This window comes from Lithobates pipiens, unplaced genomic scaffold, assembly GCF_037356315.1.
Source record: "Lithobates pipiens isolate NorthernLeopardFrog02 unplaced genomic scaffold, aLitPip1_a1.2 Scaffold_22, whole genome shotgun sequence".
Lineage (NCBI taxonomy): Eukaryota > Metazoa > Chordata > Amphibia > Anura > Ranidae > Lithobates > Lithobates pipiens.
Genome location: NW_027507784.1, coordinates 260,560,803 through 260,582,665, shown reverse-complemented (window position 1 = coordinate 260,582,665; position 21,863 = coordinate 260,560,803). Strand labels below are relative to the sequence as shown.

The 21,863-nt window shown below is 42.1% G+C and overlaps 1 protein-coding gene across 3 annotated transcripts in view; it reads right to left on the bottom strand.

The window, feature by feature from the left end:
* EEF2K (eukaryotic elongation factor 2 kinase) overlaps positions 1–21,863 on the bottom strand; it is a 146,343-nt gene that overhangs the window by 47,932 nt on the left and 76,548 nt on the right. For all 3 annotated transcript variants that reach the window (XM_077448999.1, XM_077449001.1, XM_077449000.1), the window contains 3 exons: positions 17,549–17,609; positions 15,146–15,183; positions 9,401–9,572 (listed from right to left, as the gene is read on the bottom strand). In XM_077448999.1, coding sequence (XP_077305125.1) covers positions 9,401–9,572; positions 15,146–15,183; positions 17,549–17,609 — 271 coding nt within the window. The remainder of the gene's footprint in view (positions 1–9,400; positions 9,573–15,145; positions 15,184–17,548; positions 17,610–21,863) is intronic.

Here is a 21,863-nt window from a genome sequence, read left to right as displayed (position 1 = left end):
ATTGATGTTGTTTGGGAGACGACACCCCAATATTCCCCATATCCCTTACGTGAATTGAGAACATGTATATAAAACGACATGTATGATATGCAATTCTTTGGAAAATAATAAAATCTTTGTAAAAGAAAATATCATCATGTCGTATCTGTAATTACATCACACTATATTGTAGACATTTAACATATACAAAAACACACATTTGTACTTAAAAAATGTAATTACATTTTAAAAGCACATTTGTAAATTAATAATAAGGATCCAGTTACAGCTGTGTCCCAAATAATGAATATAAACACTATACTCTTCAGGACCCGATGTATATATTAATATACATGCTTTCATTCCAACATACACCACTGCAGTGGGCTAAAATAGACCCGTCGGCCACATGGCGTTCTAAAATGAGATCTCTTGAGACTTATGTTTTTTAATGATACATGCAGAATACACGTATGATGTTTATTATGGATTTGCAGTTTGAAATGCTTTGATAGATGCCTAAGATAACGAGCAGTCAAGCAATCATCAAAGAGGGAGGCGAGTTGTTCTTGTTATCTGTAGGAATGATTAGATGTCTCATTGTACACAGCAGAGCAGACTGGATAGAGGAGGCTGTGAATAGTCATCACATGCTGCAGCAGCCATTCTCCTCGCTCTCAGGCTCACGTTTCAGGAGGAGCATAACATAGAATGTAAACAAGTCAGCGCAGAATCTGCTGCCTCACGTATACCACGTCTCAGAAGACCAAAATAAAAGAAACCTGGCCTACAGGATCGGTTTCTATACCGCTGTACAATATGTACGATGCCCCAAGGAACATCAGCTGTCAGTTCTCACTTGCTTACATTACAGGCTATAACTGGAGAAACGCTCTAGGATTTAAAATACACCAAAAAATAAAGGAGATGACCAAAATGTACAAAGTGTCAAGTCTGACCGGAGCAAGGTTTCTGCTAGCTGGGTGTAATAGCAGCAAAGGGTAAGCAAAATACTTGGCAGGTACAAGACCAAACATGGATATGTGGACCATATGTTTACAACGATGGTAATGGTAAATTATGTATTGCATTTACTCAACAATAAAAAAAATGAATAGGGAGTATAATATTCACACAAATTAGCACAATCATATAAACACTCCCAATACCCCCATACACAGGTAAGAAATGGCAGACCACCATTATGACCCCAGATCACTACCTGAGCAAGGGATAGAAATCTCTAAGCCCTTGTACACACGGTCGGACATTCCGACAACCAAATCCATCGGATTTTGTCTGAAACGGGTGTTGTATACACACGTTCGGACAAAGTTGTCGAAAAATCCAATCGTTCAGAACGTGATGACGTTATTTTGTTAAGACGGGACTACGTTCAGGCTAGTAGCCAATAGCTTTGGTCTAGGAATTTAATCTGAGCATGCGTGGCACTTTGGCCGATCGAAATTCTCTATAAAACGATCAGACAAAGTCCGATCGGATCATGTTGTCGGAAAATTTTACAGCCCAGCTCTAAAACTTTGTCGGTCGGATATTCCGACAGAAACAGTCCGATGGAGCCCACAGCACGGTCGGATTATCCGACAACAAAGTCCGATCGGACATTTTCCATCGGAATGTCCGACCGTGTGTACAAGGGCTTAAAGGTACTTTCACACAGACTGTCCGTCTGGCGGACTCCACTTTGCTTAGCGGGGGAACCGATCCGCTGATCCCCGCTGAGCAGGCGAATGACAGGTCCGTCTCCATTCATTGTGCTGAGACAGAGCTGTCAGAGGCCAGCTCTCCTCTGTGGAGAGATCAGATGATAACAGACCACTTGTCTGTTTTCATCTGATCCCATCTGCTAGACGGATGGAAAATAGGGTCACCATCCGTCTGGATTTCAGACAGGTTCGGATTGGATAGCAGCGGGTGCCACCGCTGACATCCGCTACTCCATAGGAGTGAATAGAGGGTCCGATCAGGTCTGTCTGAAGTGTGTTCTAGGTTAAAAAAAAAAAAGAAAATGAAAAGAATGAAGCCATCTCATCAAATAAATGATAAGCTCCAATATAATAAATGTTTGCCTTTGGATTTAATACCACTTTAAAGTGGACCTATCACATTAAATATTACTGCAATTTCTTCTGCAAGTGTTCATTGAGAAGTAAACAAAGATGAGGACATGACCAGATAGTCATCATTATACAGAGATAATAATGATGTAACAATGACAATTTGTACAGTGTGAGATAAGTCAGATTAGACCAGGGTCTCTAAACTTTATAAACAAAGGGCCAGTTTACTGTCCTTCAGACTTTAGTGGGGCCAGACTGTGGCCAGTTGGAACAGAAAAATTTCCTGGCGGTCAGTGGTATTAAACAGTGCCCCATTGTTGCTATCAGTGGGAGGGCTAGTGCCCCATTGTTGGTGTCGGCGAGAGGAATAGTGCCCCATTGTTGGTGTCGGCGAGAGGAATAGTGCCCCAATTGTTGGTGTCGGCGAGAGGAATAGTGCCCCATTGTTGGTGTCGGCGAGAGGAATAGTGCCCCATCGTTGGTGTCGGCGAGAGGAATAGTGCCCCATCGTTGGTGTCGGCGAGAGGAATAGTGCCCCATCGTTGGTGTCGGCGAGAGGAATAGTGCCCCATCGTTGGTGTCGGCGAGAGGAATAGTGCCCCATCGTTGGTGTCGGCGAGAGGAATAGTGCCCCATCGTTGGTGTCGGCGAGAGGAATAGTGCCCCATCGTTGGTGTCGGCGAGAGGAATAGTGCCCCATCGTTGGTGTCGGCGAGAGGAATAGTGCCCCATCGTTGGTGTCGGCGAGAGGAATAGTGCCCCATCGTTGGTGTCGGCGAGAGGAATAGTGCCCCATCGTTGGTGTCGGCGAGAGGAATAGTGCCCCATCGTTGGTGTCGGCGAGAGGAATAGTGCCCCATCGTTGGTGTCGGCGAGAGGAATAGTGCCCCATCGTTGGTGTCGGCGAGAGGAATAGTGCCCCATCGTTGGTGTCGGCGAGAGGAATAGTGCCCCATCGTTGGTGTCGGCGAGAGGAATAGTGTCCCATCGTTGGTGTCGGCGAGAGGAATAGTGTCCCATCGTTGGTGTCGGCGAGAGGAATAGTGCCCCATCGTTGGTGTTGGCGAGAGGAATAGTGCCCCATCGTTGGTGTCAGCGAGAGGAATAGTGCCCCATCGTTGGTGTCAGTGAGAGGAATAGTGCCCCATCATTGGTGTCCGCAGAAGGAACAGTGCCCCATCGTCGTCAGCGGGAAGAATAGTGCCACATCGTTGGCATCAGCAGGAAGAATAGAGCCCCATTGTTGGTGTAGGTGACATGAATTATGCCCCATTGTTGGTGTCAGCCAATGGAATAGTGCTCTAAGGCCCAGATAAAGGCACGCAAAGGTCCGCAGTTTGGAGACCGCAATTAGAGTATAGGTACAGTATAGGGAGGAATCGGGGGACAAAGGTCATGGTCATTTTCTAGATGTAGTCAACAAGCATAGATATAAAACCCAGTAAGAATTATTTAGGAATATACAGGGAGGAAGTTGTAGATCTAGGAAGAAGATGAACGAGTTGCAAAAGCAAAAAGAAAATGTCTTAAAAAGGGGGGTTGCAAGAAGGGCACATAGAGATGAAGGAAGGGAAGGGACCCTAAGCCCTTGTACACACGGTCGGACATTCTGACAACCAAATCCGTTGGATTTTGTCCGACAGATTTTGTCCGAAACTGTTGCATACACACGGTCGGACAAAGTTGTCGGAAAATCCGATTGTACATAACGTGATGACGTTATTTCATTACAACGGGACTACGTTCAGGCTAGTAGCCAATAGCTTTGGTCTAGGAATTTGATCTGAGCATGCGTGGCACTTTGTCCGTCGGAGTAGGCTACACATGATCGGAGTATGTCCGATCGGAGCATTTTTTCGGAAAATTTTATAGACAAGTTGGAAAACTTGGTCCGTCGGATATTCCGACGGAAACAGTCCGATGGAGACCACACACAGTCAGATTATCCGACAATATGGTCCGATCGGACACATTCCGTCGGAATCTCCGACCGTGTGTACAAGGGCTAAGAGGTCGGACCTCTCTGGAATAAAATGGTCAATAGAGACTGACTGAACCATGGAGTAAGGGCCGGTTCACACTGCGGGCGATGCGAGGCGACACGACTCGCCTCGCCGCTATCTTACAAGTCGCCCCCGTTCTGTACAATGGAACCGTTCTGAGAGGAGCGACTCGAGTCGCTCCGACTCAGAAAAAAGGTTCCTGTACTACTTTCGGGCGACCTCGGGGTGACTTGCATTGACTTCTATACAGAAGTCATCTGCAAGTTGCCGCTGAGGTCACGGCAGGTCGCGGCGAGGCAAGTCGGTGTCGCCTCGCCTCGCCTGCAGTGTGAACCGGCCCTAAGGTAACCAAGGCTTCTAATTTGGACAAATTTATCGTGGGTATTGGTCAGAACAAAACTGGCTACAATTTCTTATTATTTTCTTGACTCAAATCTATTCACAACACCTGAGCCATGCCACAGATCAGTAGTTTTGTACCAAATGCTGCATACTGGGGTTCTTTTGGCAGTATATACCTACAGTATACATACTCATAGGAGCCATAAACACAGAATGTGTATGCAGGCCCTGTTCTATCACAATAAAATAAGATGGTTGTGCTTTATTGCTCCTCTTTCTCACAATGCAATAAGTCATGTGACTCAGTAAAAATAAAGTTCTTCCCTATATTGCTGATATTCTTATGCAATTGTTGTCAGGGTGGCCATACACAGTTCAAATTACATTAAAACCTTGGATAGCGAGCATAATTCGTTCCAGAAACATGCTTGTAATCCAAAGCACTTGTATATCAAAGCAAATTTCCCCATAATAAATAATGGAAACTCAAATGATTCATTCCACAACCATCTATTCATAAATCCTTCAGTTTATATTCCATATAAAAAGATTATATGTGATAAGTTGTGTAAACATAAAATGTCCATCCACAAATGGAAACCTCCACTAGGAGATTAGAAGAAAAATCCAGCAGGAGCTACAGAGTATAAAAGAGAAGAGAGGTGCCTCTTAGTGTAGCAATATGGTTACATTTGATGAAGGTACAACATTTAGCAACTCACATGGTTGATGATTAAAAGAGGCACATCTAAGTATGCAGGCATCTGGGGTAAAGCTGTCCACATAAACCATCCCCAGCACCACCAGCTCTCACCATTGTCAGTCTGCAATTGTGACCAGAAAGACTACCCTGCAGTAGAGCGATCTGAAAGTGAGGCTTGAAGCGCTCATGGAGCGCAAAGGTATAACCTCAATGGCGGTGAGGCGGATGGTCTATGTGGACAGCTTTCCCCCGGATGCCTACATACTTGGATGTGCCTCTTTTAATCATCAACCATGTGAGTTGCTAAATGTTCCTTCATCAAATGTAACCATATTGCTACACTTAGAGGTATCTCTCTCCTCTTTTATACTCAGTTGTGACATGGCGATACTTGTATATCAAGACATCGCTTGCATATCAAGTCAAAATGTATTAAAATATTTGCTTGTCCTGCAAAAAAGCTCTCAAACCAAGTTACTCCTAAACCAAGGTTTTACTGTTTGGCCAATTTCTGCTGAATCAAGGGCAAATTGAAATAATTAAAAAAAATCCTAACTTTTACAGGTGGCTGACATCAAGCCACTTTCATGTACTCAAACTGCTTGCACTGAACAATACATACAGCTACATTAATGGGTGCATTAGAGTTGTCTGAAGTTCAACTTTCATACCAATGTAAAGAGGACCCGTGGCATATATAAATGGCACCATTGCCCCCCAATCCACTGACATTGCTGTGGATATAAACATGTTTTTTTTTGCCATTTCCACAATTTGAATGACCTCAGAGCTTGTTTTGCTCTAGCCCTAGTGACAAGTAGGTGTGGTAAAAAGCGAGTAGAACAGAAGGTCATGGAGTTACATTCCCACCTCTCTCACCTGTCTGCCAAAAGCTGTGTAAACCAATATATCATATTACTGTTTCTAGACAAATTGTTACTTCATAGCTGATGGCAAAAAAAAATGTAAATATTTTCACAAAAAAAGATAGCATTGGAAATGTACAAGGAAAAACGAAATCTGTTAACAAAATGAGGGCATATTGGTCTTAAGCTATGCTCATCTACAATAATCACCTCACAAAAGCTAAAAACCATAATTAAAAGCTATGTGTACCGTATATACTCGAGTATAAGCCGAGATTTTCAGCCTCTTTTTTGAGGCTGAAAGTGCCCCCCTCGGCTTATACTCGAGTCATCGCTGTCTGCCCGCTCGATCAGCGTGTCGAGCAGACAGACAGCGGCCATTCTATAATTCAAAAGCCGCGCCTCCGGCTCCGCCTTCGCCTGTGATAGGCGGAACACTGAATTTCCCAGCAGCCTGTGTTCCGCCTATCACGGACATCGTATCATCCTCGTACTACGGACGAGGATGATACGATGTCCGTGATAGGCGGAACACAGGCTGCTGGGAAATTCAGTGTTCCGCCTATCACAGGCGAAGGCGGCGGCGCAGCTTTTGAATTTTACAATGGCCGCCGAGGCGCCGACGAAGAGGGCACGGGACGGAGGCAAGGCACGGCACGGGACGGGACGGGACGGGACGGAGGCAAGGCACGGCGGCAAGGCACGGCACGGGACGGAGGCAAGGCACGGGACGGAGGCTCGGGACAAAGGCTCGGGACACAGGTAGGCTGGACACACACACACACACACACACACACACACACACACACACACACACACACACACACACGGATGGAGACACACACACACAGGGATGGATGGATGGATGGAGACACACACACACAGGGATGGATGGATGGATGGATGGATGGATGGATGGAGACACACACAGGGATGGATGGATGGATGGACACACACACACACAGGGATGGATGGACGGACACACAGGGATGGACGGACACACAGGGATGGACGGACACACAGGGATGGACGGACACACACACAGGGATGGACAGGCATGTCTCACCCTTGGCTTATACACGAGTCAATAAGTTTGCCAGTTTTTTTGGGGGTAAATTGGGGGCCTCGGCTTATATTCGGGTCGGCCTATACTCGAGTATATACGGTATATAGAAATCTAGCAGAATTGGCAACATTGCTCAGAAATATGGTCTTCATATGCCCCATGCCATTGAAAATTTTGTGATGCTCCCTGACTTTTGTTTTTTTTTCCTTAAAATTAAGATGGGAGCTTCAAATGCAAAACAGAGAAATAACCTACAGAAATGGGGACACTAGGCAGCTATCACCACAAACAATAGACAAGTTCTACCCAATCTTCTGGCTCATTGGACTGTCAATTTTTTCCTTCTAGTTAAGATAAGGTCACCATTAGTCCCCATTTTCTGGGGCTAGTTCCTGGTGTGAGGGTCTGTGTCCAGGAAATGGGCCCCCCTGAACCATCCTTGGCAGCATAGTCTAAATCTTGCTATGTGCAGAAGCCAACTCCAGTCGCACTGAGCAGGTGTCAATTGAAATTATTACCACTGGTACAGCCTGCGTAAGTGGCGCTCCAGTGGAACAATTTTAATCGACACTTGTGTGGCGTGAGTGAGGTGGTGCCCATGCACTGCAAGGTTTATATATGCATTTTTTTCCGAACTTTTGCAGTTTTATTTTTGGGTTGCCTGCACCTGTGAAAAATGGACATATAACTCAAAAACGCACCGTGATTTCAGTTAATTTCAATGGAAGGCTGTGTTTTTTCCATGCAGGCAAAGTTTTGCTTTCTCATATCGAAGCCCACAGCAAGCAGAAGAGTGTTCATCACAGTAACGACATCCCCAAATCTCACTACAAATCTCCCACAACCAGCACAGTCAGAGGCAGCAGGTCCACTTTACAAAAGACAAAGAAACTAGAACCATATCTTCCCTCTCAGGCACCAAAGAGTGATATTAGTATTCCAAAAAAGTGACAACCCAATCATATGGCTCTAAACAACACTTATGTGAATATCACCTATACAGTCCCCCATGTCCACCACAAGCAAGTACTGGTGACACTGCTGCTCAGCCTCGATCTCTTATGGGCCTTCACTGGTAAGCGATTGAATGTTTTCACTTCCCCAATTAACTGCTTTTCTGTTTGTATACAAGCATTAATTATTGGTGCTTAACATGTAAACGTTATTCCCTTATCTGTAAATTTTATTCTGTGTTCCTCCTGAAGATGCAGTCTATAGCCACGAAACATGTAGAGGATGATCGTGCACTGAGGAAGTGTAACTCCTATTTTCCATCATGGAGTGCATTAGAGTACCAGTGTAATGTAGAATGTGTATCATTTTATCTACTGTATAACAATTGTATAATTTATCTTTATCTGTAGTTTTTGTATCTGGATACTTTATTTTAACAATGTATCAATAAAATTCTTATGTTTTATCTGATGTCTAATCCGTTCAGGGTATCAAGTGTCCAATTTTTTCGCCTGCACCCCCCCGCTCTGGAGACTCCTTTTGGGGAATTGTCACCTTGCACTCAATTATCCATTATTGCTATTTGGACGATGGTGCCCCCTATCATCACTGTTTATTTACCTAATTGGAGGTTTCCCTGCTACACTTATGTGAATAAGGTGACATTTTTTATTTGTGTGTTTCAAGACCTTCGCAATGAGCCAGTACTGGAACTGATTCATCCAGTGGCCAGGGTAAGGATGCTGAACTGTGCCCCCCCCCCCCCCCCACTACTAGTGTATGTCATAGAATGGGTGTACCACTTTCTCTGCACTTTTCTTTGGCTGTCCATGGTTGGCATGGAGTGTGCACTGCACATGAGTGGCCAATTGCTTGCTTTCGAGCCTCTGGAAGATAGTTTCACATCCCTGGTGTGTTTTTCGTGCCAGCTTTGGGTGGAAAGTGGGCATGTTGGAGGACAGCTTGACAACAGTAGCTGTTAGAGCATACATGAAGCTGTAGCCCACTGGTTGCCAGCCAATAATCTGGAGCTTGCATGTGTCTACTGCTGTGTCCTGGGCAACTGTCCCTCTTGCCCACCCCTTGTCCTGGGCCCTGCTGCGAGCACAGAAAAAATGCATGAAGGTCCATTCTACCAGTGCAGAGTATATTGTCTCCACTCCCCCACCCAGGTCCATGTGCTTGTGTAGTTCTCCCAGTGCCAGGAATTTTTGTACATGCTGAGCACCAAAATATCTTAGTTAACGACTCCATAAACCACAGCAGCAGCATCTTGAAAAACAGGGTGTGTATGTCTATTAACAAAATCCACAGAGGTGAGTAGAAAAACTTAATAAGAGCATGTCTGTCTGTTTTTAATGACATATACATAGAGAGACACAATAGTTCCCAGAAACAAATCCTACCTGCTTTGGTGGTTTATGCCGGTTGTACTCCTCCCCCCATAGCTTGGCCTCCATTTGAAGTCGGACATCTTCAAAATAGACATCCCTGTCTACAGTCTCTAGGTACCGCTTGGCTACATAGTTATAAGCACTTTTCCACTGCTGACTGTGAGAGAAATTAGACAACTTCTTCCTGGGAATATGGAAAAGTTAGAGAAATTATTACAATGTAAGTATAATCAGAATCAAATTTAGCTTCAGTAGTTTGTCAAGGTTGTATTGGGAGTATATACCCTTAAAACAATATATCCTACAATTACTTTTCCACCTAAAATTGGCCTTACATTCATCGAATTTCGGCAAGTTTCTGACGAACCGGAAAAAATATGCTTCGTTTAAAAAATCGAAGGGGCCCGGCTGATAGCTCTTGGCTGAATCAGCTGCAATTACCATTTTTCAGAGCCCACTGTATTGTGATTTTTTTTCTGCGAGGTTAAATGAAACAAAACTGATGAATGTATGGCCAGCTTAAAGCTGATGCTGGGTTTGTATATCTTCTGCAGATTTCAGTGGAAAAATTCCCATGCAGAAATAGTTTTTTTACCCACTTTATATGGAGTCTTAACTCCCCAGCTGCTTTCTTTACAGTATGAAACAAATAAAAAAAAAAAAATAACAGGAAACTCAAGAACTGCAGACAGGAGGTGGTAAAGATGGAATCATTAAAATACAGCATCTGATCCTTATGTCACCTCGCTGCTCATTTTTGCCACCCCCTTTGCATTTCTTCAGTGTCAATTGACACATTATAAATCTTTGCTAAGGGCTAAAGAAATGTGCTAGTGACTTGGTGACTGAGGATAGGGGGAGCAACAACAGGAAAAGAAACAAGGATCTGATGTGTCCAGAAATGTCAGACTGGCATGACTCTAGCGGCACCTGTGAAGACGGCAATAGATGGAAAAAAAATGTGACTGGTTCAGCAGGGAATGGCTGAATTCTGATTCATGTGTAGCCATCCCTGTTTGGCAGAAGTCGTTCATAATATCAACTTTTGTTGAACAGGAATGTTGGAAAACTTCTGACCATCAGTGGCTGCAGCTGCTGATCAATCTATACTGACAGAAGAGAGTCCCACTTTCAGAATCGGGGGGATTCCTCCATTCATCTCGCTTGTGCTTTGTTGGCTGAGTGAAAAAAGAAATCATCTATAGCCAGCCCTCCCAAAAAAAAGATGTAGACTCACTAGAGAAGCTAATACTAAGTATAAACCTTGCTTCTTCTCTCATAGCATTGATTAAATACAGAAGTGAGAAAAGTTGTCAGGGCCCCTTTAAGGCTTAGTTCACACACCTCTGCGTGTGGATGTGGGTGTGGGAATCACAGCGATTCCCACACCTGTAACCACACGCAGTGAGCTAAGCTTCTCCTCTTAGGAGAGAAGCGCAGGGCTGGCATTCAATCTGAATTGCACCCCATGCATGTAAAAATGTAAAGCATTTGTGGGAACCACAGGGAAATTCAAAAAGTCAAAAAAGCCCATGGGATTTCTTAGCAGTCATGTTTTTGAAAAGGTGCATGCGCCTTTCTTTTGCAGAACGGGTTCATTTGAACGGGCTGCTGTGCCTGCAGAAACGCAGGCCACAAAAAAGCTGAGGTGTTAACCTAGAATAAAGGTTACATAAAGCTGGTTATAAGCTAAAACTGGTCATACACTTATCGAAAATTGTGGCCACCTCCGCTCAACAGAAGTTGATGGTTTGCTTGACATCTCCCGAAGGAGAACGTTGGAAAACTTTTCTTGTAAACAGTGGAGCATCAAATAAGGATGTAATGTCACTTTTTTGAATTATGCAATGGGTCATTCATTCACTTATGATGAATTGCTGTTTATTCACACTGAGAAAACAAAAAACAAAATAAATCTAGCCATACAGGTGTAGCTTGTGGGGCTAAACAAAAGAAGTCAATCAATTCTCCCATCCATGTTAAACCGCGCGGAAGAAGAAATCTCCGCCTGTATTTAGACCTGAATAGTCAAAAAATTTCCAACAGGGCAACCCAAGGCTCACATTTCAGCTGATTCAGCACAAATCAATCAAAATTCCAACCTATATGACTAGTTGTAGACAATCTGATATCAGATTCTCTAGCGTCTTATCAGACTGTAATAAACAACTGGTATCTGGTTTAAAAACCTGCTTGGGGTCATTGCATAAGCCTTTGATAGATAATACACAGTTAGCAAGGTTGACCATTCTCATTCTTTGTTCCCTTTTATCTGAAGAACAACAGAGATTGCTTGATAGAAGCATTCTATAATATATGCACAATACATACAACTGTAACTTTGGGCATCACTTCTCAAGGTCCCATATAAAATGAAGCTCATGAATGTGCCATGACTGACCACCAAGATGCTATTCAGAAATAATAGTTGTATGCACTTAAAAAAATTTAATGTGTCATGCTATACAAACATATGACATAAATAATAAATATAATAAAGTTTAAAAGAAGCCACATTTTATGCAGATTACAAAGTTAATGAATGTGCAAAACGATTTCTTTTCTCTGGCTATGATGCTGCTTTATATGGCCATATACACTCTATAGAGCCGTATGCTGCTTCATCCCATAGGAACCCCCTTTAGGAAGGGGTTAAACAGGAAACTCAATCTATAGAGGATAATTACAGTGCAAAAACACTAAATAAAAGAAAAAGAACATCTGCTGTACATAGTAGCCAATCCGATGGCAGCTGTAATTTTCCCACTACTGACTGGAAAATAAAGTAAACAGTAGTAAAGACCAACCAGTGTGAAAGGGGGGGGCGGCGCTGTGTGTTCCCAATTTAAACACTGTCTAAATATTCTCTATGGAACTGTGATTCATATCTGAAAAGTAAAAAAATAAAAACACTCAAAAGAAAATGATGTTCTTTCTATTTTGGGCTCAGTTCACTTCTATGTGGCTCTGCATTCATTTGAATGGGCCCCGCTGTGCAAAAAGGTTCCCGCGCCATTTTTAAAGCCCAGCTGAAAGGAAATGACATGGTGCAAATGCCCACTAACGAAAATGTGCTGAGGTTTCAGATGCATGTGGATGCCATTAAGAATTAGTAGCAGTCCCGCACATCTACATAGGCTCCCCTTGCCAGTTTAGCAGCTTCCTGTAATTCCTGTAAAAAAGGTGTACTTTAAAGTAGAGTAATTCTGGGCAAAATGAGAATCATTATTTTTTTGCTTAGAATAAAAAGATCATGATTCTCTCACAATTTTCGCAACGTAAAATCTTTCACATTATACAAAAAAAAAATGGGCTAGTTTTACTGGTTAGTTCTTTGTTTTTTTTATTTATTGAAGTATTTTTTTTTTTTTTTTTTTAATGCATTTGAAAGACAGCTGCGCACATACAGTGCGACATAAAATATTGCAACAACCGCCATTTTATTCTCTAGGATGTCTACTAAAAAAAAAAAAAAATATATATATATATATATATATATATATATATATATATATATATATATATATATATATAAAAATAATGTTTGGGGGTTATAAGTAATTTTCTAGCAAAAAAATAACTTGAAACCAACAAATGTCAGAAAAAGGTTTAGTGTTTAAGGGGTTAAACTTTTTTCACTTACACACAAAGTCTATTCCATTGACAAATTGTTACAATGTTTATACTTAAGTTCAACTGATAAAGAATGTTTTGTTTCTTGGCAGACTGCCCAGTTTTTCTTTTCCTTTCTTTTGAAGGCTGTGGCTTCAGAAGAGCAGAGAGAATTCTTTGCATAGAAAGAATTGTGAAACACTTTAGTCAAGATCGTGATAACGATTCTTGACTATTAATTGTGCAGCTCTACTTTAAAGCAATATCATTGATAACATATATATATATATATATATATATATATATATATATATATATATATATATATATATATATATATATATATATTATATATATACACACACACATATACACACTCACTATCTCATAAATACCTCACATTTTTGTAAATATTTTATTATATATATTTTCATGTGACAACCCTGAAGAAATTACGCTTTGCTGCAATGTAAAGTAGTGAGTCTACAGCTTATATATCAGTGTACATTTGCTGCCCTTCAAAATAACTCAACACACAGCTATTCATGGCTAGAACGGTGGCAACAAAAGTGAGTACATCCCTAAGTGAAAATGTCCAAATTGGGCCCAATTAGCCATTTTCCCTCCCTAGTGTCATGTGACTCATTACAGGTGTGAATGGGGAGCAGGTGTGTTAAATTTGGTGTTCTTGCTCTCACTGTTTCATACTGGTCACTGGAAGTTCAACATGGCAAACAACTCTCTAAAGACCCTGAAACTGAGCTCCAGCATGGTGGTCAAGACCATACAGCGGTTTGACAGGACAGGTTCTACTCAGAACAGGCCTCGCCATGGTCAACCAAAGACATTGAGCGCACATGCTCAGCATCATAACCAGAGGTTGTCTTTGTGAAATAGACATATGATTGCTGCCAGCATTGCTGCAGAGGTTGAACGGGTGGGAGGTCAGCCTGTCAGTGCTCAGACTTTATTCCGCACACTGCATCAAATTGGTCTGCATAGCTCTCATCGCAGAAGGAAGCCTCTTCTAAAGATGATGTACAAGAAAGCCCGCAAACAGTTTGCTGAAGACAAGCAGACTAAAGACATGGATTACTGGAACCATGTCTTGTGGTCTGATGAGACCAAGATAAACTTATTTGGTTCAGATGGTATCAAGCGTGAGTGGCAGCAACCAGATGAGGAGTACAAAGAATGGGTCTTTCCTACAGTCAAGAATGGTGGTAGGAGTGTCATGGTCTAGGGCTGCCTGAGTGCTGCCGGCACTGGGGAGCTACAATTCATTGAGGGAACCATGAATGCCAACATGTACTGTGACAAACAAAAGCAGAGCATTATCCCCTCCCTTCGCAAACTAGGCCCAGGGCAGTATTACAACATAACAACCCCAAATACACCTCCAAGACAACCACTGCCTTACTAAAGAAGCTGAGGGTAAAGGAGATGGACTGGTAAAGCATGTTTTCAAACCTAAACCCTATTGAGCATCTGAGGAGCATCCTCAAATGGAAGGTGGAGGAGAGCAAGGTCTCTAACATCCACCAGCTCCGTGATGCCGTCATGGAGGAATTGGAAGAGGAATCCAGTGGCAATCTGTGAAGCTCTGGTGAACTCCATGCCCAAGAGGGTTAAGGCAGTGCTGGAAAATAATGGTGGCCACACAAAATATTGACACTCTGAGCCCAATTTAGACATTTTCACTTAGGGGTGTACTCACTTTTTTGCCAGCGGTTTAGACATGAATGGCTGTGTGTTGAGTTATTTTGAGGGATCAGCAAATTTACACTGTTGGACAAGCTGTACACTCACTACTTTACATTGTAGCAAAGTGTTATTTCTTCAGTGTTGTCACATGAAAAGATATAATAAAATACACTATACTTTTGTGAGATACTATATATAAACTTTTTTGTAGAAAGTGAGAATCCATTGTCCATTCCCAGGCTTTTTCATATACATTTTCCCAAACATTAAATTTTACAGCAACACTGAGTATAGAAATGTAATATTATGATAAAAGATGATTACCCTACATTGCAATTCATGGAAGATGTTGTGCAAGTACTAACTTCCATGAGTTTTATTACAGTACATTAAAAAATACATAAAACATTTTTGGGGGTAAAATGAGGAACCTATACTTACGTCCGGTAGCATTCTCTCATTGCACCTCGGCCAAATGCCTGATATAAACAGAAACAATGGACACAAATAAATGCATTAAGGCTTATGAATTCTATTTGTATGTTGTATATTATACAATGCTTTTAGCTGATTGTTCTTCAAGGCAAAACTATAATATATATATATATATATATATATATATATATATATATATATATATATATATATATATATATATAAACAAGAACTTAACTGCAATGTTTATCAATGTATATTCTTTCCTAGTATATATTGGGAAAAGAATCAACATTTTTTTCTGGGATTAAATCAGTTACACAGAACGTACAGTAAGAGTGTGCATTATATAACACTCAATCTCAACAGGATTTCATAAAGAGTGGCCATCGATGACCCAAAACCATAATGATTGGTTCCTTGTTTCAAAGTACTGTTAAAAGTGGTTGTAAACCCATTACAACCACTTTGACCTACAGGTAAGCCTAGATTAAGGCTTACCTGTAGGTCCAAGAAATATCTCCTAAACCTACACGGTTTAGGAGATATTTGCCGAAAGACAGGCACCACTGTCTACGGCGCATGCACCGTAGACAGCGGCGCGCAAGCACACTGAGCGGAACGCAGTTAACGGCGATATGCCGCAAGTGGCGGCTCCCGTGCACATGCGCGGGAGTGACGTCATCGCGGCTCCAGCGGATGACAGCGCCGGAGCAGCGAGACCCACCAAGAAGATGGAGGCTCCGGACTACAGGGGACAGCGGTGACTTCGCTGGCTCCTGTGTCAGGTAAGTGACACATAATGGACTACTATGCGATGCATAGTAATCCATTATGCTTTACCTTTGCAGGGAATAAAAGAGGAAGTAAACCCAACCCAGAGGCTTTTACAGCGTCCTGGAGGAATTTTGGCCCACTCATCTTTGCAGAATTGTCCTAATTCAGTTACATTAGAGGGTTTTCGAGCATGCATGAACGGCCTTTTTAAGGTCATACCACAACATCTCAATAGGATTCAGGTCAGGACTTTGGCTAGGCCACTCCAAAGTCTTCATTTTGTTTTTCTTCAGCCATTCGGTGGTGGACTTGCTGGTGTGTTTAGGATCATTGTCCTGCTGCAGAACCCAAGTTCGTTTCAGCTTGAGTACACGAACAGATGGTCGGACATTCTCCTTCAGGATCTCTTGGTAGACAGCAGAATTCATAGTTCCTTTTATCACGGCAAGTCTTCCAGGTCCTGAAGCAGCAAAACAGCCCCAGACCATCACACTACCACCACCATATTTTACTGTTGGTATAATGTTCTTTTTATGAAATGCAGTGTTCCTTCTACGCCAGATATACTTGGACACACACCTTCCAAAGAGTTCCACTTTTGTCTCATCGGTCCACAGAATGTTGTCCCAAAAGTCTTGGGGATCATCAAGATGTGTTGTGGAGAAATTGAGACGAGCTTTGATGTTCTTTTTGCTCAGCAGTGGTTTTCTCCTTGGAACTCTGCCATGCAGGCCATTTTTGCCCAGTCTTTTCCTGATGGTGGAGGCATGAACGCTGACCTTAAGTGAGGCCTGCAGTTCCTTGGACGTTGTTGTGGGGTCTTTTGTGACCTCTTGGATGAGTCGTCGCTGCGCTCTTGGGGTAATTTTGGGCGGCCGGCCACTCCTGGGAAGGTTCACCACTGTTCCATGTCTTCGCCATTTGTGGATAATGGCTCTCACTGTGGTTCGCTGGATTCCCAAAGCTTTGGAAATGGCTTTATAACCCTTTCCAGACTGATAGATCTCAATTACTTTCTTTCTCAATTGTTCCTGAATTTCTTTGGGTCTCGGCATGATGTGTAGCTTTTAAGGATCTTCTGGTGGACCTTACTGTGTCAAGCAGCTCCTATTGCCTTGATTGTGAACAGGTGTGGCAATAATCAGGCCTGGGTGTGGCTAGATAAATTGAACTCAGGTGTGGACAACCACAGTTATAGTATGTTTTAACAAGGGGGGCAATCACTTTTTCACACAGGGCCATGATGGTTTGGATTTTTTTTCACCTTTAATAATAAACACCTTCATTTACAAATTGCATTTTGTGTTTACTTGTGTTGTCCTTGACTATTGTTTAAATTGGTTTGATGTTCCGAAACACTTAAGTGTGACAAACATGCAAAGGAACAGGAAATGAGGAAGGGGGCAAACACTTTTTCACACCACTGTATATATATATATATATATATATATATATATATATACACACACACACATCTATATTACACATACATACAGAGAGAGAGAAATGTATTGGTGGCTGAGAAAAGTAACAGATCTTAATAAAAATATATAGAGCGAGCCAAGAGTGACTCCATTTAAATTTTAGAAGCTCTTGCAACAGACTAGAAATAGAAAAACTGAGATCACTTACCTGAGAAGCCATTTTGATTAGCACATCATCCTGTGCCCATTGGCCAGACACAGCATTGTATCTGCATACAAAAATGTTTGTATATTAGTGCACAGCTATTACTCTACGTGAAAAAGAAAAATAGTGTCCTTTTCAAATATTGAAGTTCTTTACTAAAAAATAGAAACATTTTAAAATAATTTAGATGTTATGTTTGTCTTGTTTTTCAGAAAGTATGTAGAGCCCTAGTGTCCTACTTGTGGCCCTTTGGTGCCTATTGTGCAGCCCTCAGGCCCGAACAGCCAGTAGTCAGTGTTTTCCTTGCCTACGTGCTTACTTAGGGACAGTGGAGAAAATGTTTACATTAAAACTAGTTTCTACTTGCTAAATTATTGATTTATTTCTTTCACAGATTCTAACTTTTCTATACTGTCCATGTTTTTTCCCTATTTATGTATTTATTTCTATGACCCTTTGAATCTTTAGAATGGATTTTGCTGAGAGGAATATCAAATGTGGTAAATATTTTTTTAAGGGGGCCAAAGAGAGTTCTGACTTGTAAAGGGACTATAATGCCAATGATCTCCATCTGTCTCTTGTAAATTGTTCCTAGTTTCTAGCAGTCTCCTACTGCATATCCCCAGTCTGTAGTACGCCTCCTGTAGTATGCCCACTGGCTCTGACCATCTTCCGTAGTATGTTCAATGTCCCTGATGATTTTCTGTAGCATTACAAAAAAAACGTGCCCCTTTGGTGATGTAAGGGGCTTCATTTGAAGTCCCCTCTCTTGTTCCCCTCAATGTAGAGCTCTATGCAGAGGCTCTTCCTTACAGCTACTGTACCTAAATTAGACTCGAAAAACTTGGAGTAAGGGGATCACCCATCATTCCTAAGTAACAGCAACGTTTGACTGGGAATTTCCAAAGTCACAAAGCATGTGGAAACTGCTAATATTTCACTTCTTTCCTAAAGGCACAACAGGAAGTTGCCCAAGCAAGAGGATATCCCCTGATAAGCCGATCATAGAGGGAACAATGTTCTTTCCTGTAACCACAGGTCAGCGTTGATGGAGGAATCCTTCCCGCTGAGCCATTATGGTCTCCCGGCGGGTGGGAAACCATACCTACCGGGAGAACTACTCCAGAGATTACTGCTAGCGACTCTAATAATCTGACATGCTGATTCTACACAAGGTTATCAATCTATCAACTTGGTTCCATTCTGCCTGCCCATACATGGTTTGAATCTGGGCCAAAATTCGAACCATCTCTGGCCAGCTTTAGACAGCTGTCACCAAAACTGGTGTCCCCACTGAAATATTTACATTTGCCTCTGCTTCTAATGACAAATTAGCATTGTTGGATTTCACATCTCTTTCTGTATTGTAGACAATGGCCACCGGGACAAATAATAAGGATGGATCTCCCCAGTGGAGACATAGGCAGGAAGAATGCCGGGAGAATCTTCCCCACCACCACAGTCACAAGGATTGTTTTGTGTGCCACTGTTTGGGGTTGCCACCCAGATTTTTTTGCACCTTTAATGTGTGTACTGTACCTACAAGTATTCCTGTGATTTATCTACCACAAGGGGAAGTGTTCAAAACTGGTGGTACAGACAGGGTCAAAGTTGCCATGCCCACTGTAAAGTGAAATAAGTAGGCGGCCATAACGGACTTAGGACAAACATGCAACATCTGATCTGCATGCCTATTTCCGACAGGCAATGACTATTGCAGAAAGTCACCTTTGCATTCTCCACAATGCCGGTGTCATATAGAATCCATAATAATGCACATTTATTGCATTCAAAAAGAAGGTGGGTATCTGTTAGATATTTAGGTTTTAAAAGGTGACGTTTTTGGATAAAATTGATGCAAGGTCTGAGCCAAATTATAACTGGTTTCAAAACCTTACCACTTCCGTAGAAAAGTATTATATTGCTATTATCGTGAGCAAAAGGTTGAATACCATTTAGGAAATGTTTAGTAAACTCACACGCATGATCCCAGTAACAGAATCAGACAGCCACATGGCTCAGCATAGACAGACTATGAACACTTCATGTCAAGAGGCCAATGTTCTCCCCAGCACAAACATCCTTACTGTTCTATTTTTGGCCTTTTAAGGACCCTGTATGATGTTACCCCAGCAGCTGAGCTATATATAAAAACATGACTATGTTTAGCATAATCCTGGCTTACGTTCTACAACATTAGACATAAATCATAACTTAGATGAGTAGATCCTCCTAAAGCACACGTGCTACCACTTCAGGTAGGGCTAGGACTCCATGAAGGGCTCATCATATGTAAACTGTTCCCCTAACAAAATAGCAATTCCAGAGAAATAACAGCCCTTTGTGTGTCCAAACACCTAGGCAAGCTATATATTATGCCACACACTATGCAATTTTTTCCCCGTCAATCACAGGTTGAAGGAAAGAAAATTGCTAGGTTCCCCCATTAACACTGACTGCAGTGCTATTGTGTTCTCCCAGCGGGGAGCCTTCCCCACCAGCATAATACAACGGTAACTGCTGGCAGCTAAGCCTGACAGTCTGGTTGTACCAATGTTTATGGATGGATCATCTTCAGTACAACCAAACTGCCCATAGACAGATCGAAATTCGGCCAGATCTTGCTATGGCCAGATTTACTCTTTGGGGCTCCAAATGACACTAATCATCCCCAAAATGCAGAAAAAAATAAAAACTTCAGCATTCTTATAAATGTTTCCCTTCTTTTCATGTCAATGCAGACCAGTTCTAGGTCATAAAAAGACATTACCCTGCATCCACCGATTCATTGAAGATGTAATTCTCCCATTTAGCACCTTGAGGCCAAGAAATAACCACATACTTGCTAGAGATGTTGGGGCTGCTAGAACTTAAAACATACTTCATGTATCTTACCATAAAAAATAATTCTGGTTACACATACTATGACTTGAGTGTGTTCTTTTCCAACATGGGGAGGCTCTAATAAATTAGAAAAAAAAGTGTGGGAGAACCAGATGCCAACGTCTGGTCTGTTGCCTTTTGACCTTGTGCCAGACAGGATTCTGTGATATATATTTAATACCCTTGCTATGCTGTATGATTAAAGATGCTGTCTATTCATGATAAACTTTTGGAATGTTTTTTTGATATATTATTATAGGTTATTCCTATAATGTAACACTACTGTAAACCAAGCTATGTGTACCTTGAAGGCCTTCTATACATATTGAGATGAATGTGTATTCATTCCTTATTGTACACTTGCACTGGAAACCTGTAATGAACTTTTCCTGATTTACAAAAATTTTAATTCTGGTGGTTATGTTTGCAGGAAAGCTTTTTCATTATGGGGACTTGGCAGGTCACAGCAGTTATAAATGTTTCATTGCTGTATCTGAACAGAAGAAACAGGTTGTACAACTTCTTGTCAACGCCCTAATATTCAAACCTAAAATGCAGTTTTCAAGTGACGGTATTTTTTATTTGAGTACAGTATTACAGGGACTCTAAAGGAAGCTGCCATTTTCCTATTTCCGGGGCCCATAACATTTTGTACAGTTTAGGGAGTACTGGCATATATGCTTTTTGTAGGTTTCTGAGAAACACTAAAACACAACAAGGGATGCTTAGTGACACGCTTTTTGAACCGTTAGATTACTGTATTTATCGGTGTATAACATCATTATCATTTTAAGAGGGACGTTTCAGGCAAAAAGCTTACATTTTAAATAAGAAACTTTGAAGCAAAATAAGGGTCAGTGCCCATCTGCATCCTCACCATTGCCATCAATGCCCATCTGCAGCCTTGCCATTGCCATCAATGCAGCAGCAGCCTCACCATTGCCATCAATGCAGCAGCCTCACCATTGCCATCAATGCAGCAGCCTCACCATTGCCATCAATGCAGCAGCCTCACCATTGCCATCAATGCAGCAGCCTCACCATTGCCATCAGTGCAGCAGCCTCACCATTTCCATCAGTGCAGCCTGATCAATGCCCATCTGCAGCCTAGGGAGGGGTGCAGGATGGGCGCCGTCAAATTACATACAGTGAGAATCCCCTATGATAGACAGAACAGTGGTCCAATAGCGGCCCAGAAGACGGGACTTCCTATTAGAGGTTGCCAGGTAATCTGGCAGCGCTCGTCCCGCCCCCCTCCCTGTCCCCTCCAAGGCAGCTAAAATTGAAGTATTGGCGTGTAACACGAACACGCTATTTGCACCCAATTTTCATAGTGAAAAAGTGAGTGTTATATGCCAATAAATGCAGTATTTAAAGAAAATTGGCACCTAATTTAAAGGTCTGAAACAAATCTCCAGAAGTAAAAGCTGACCCT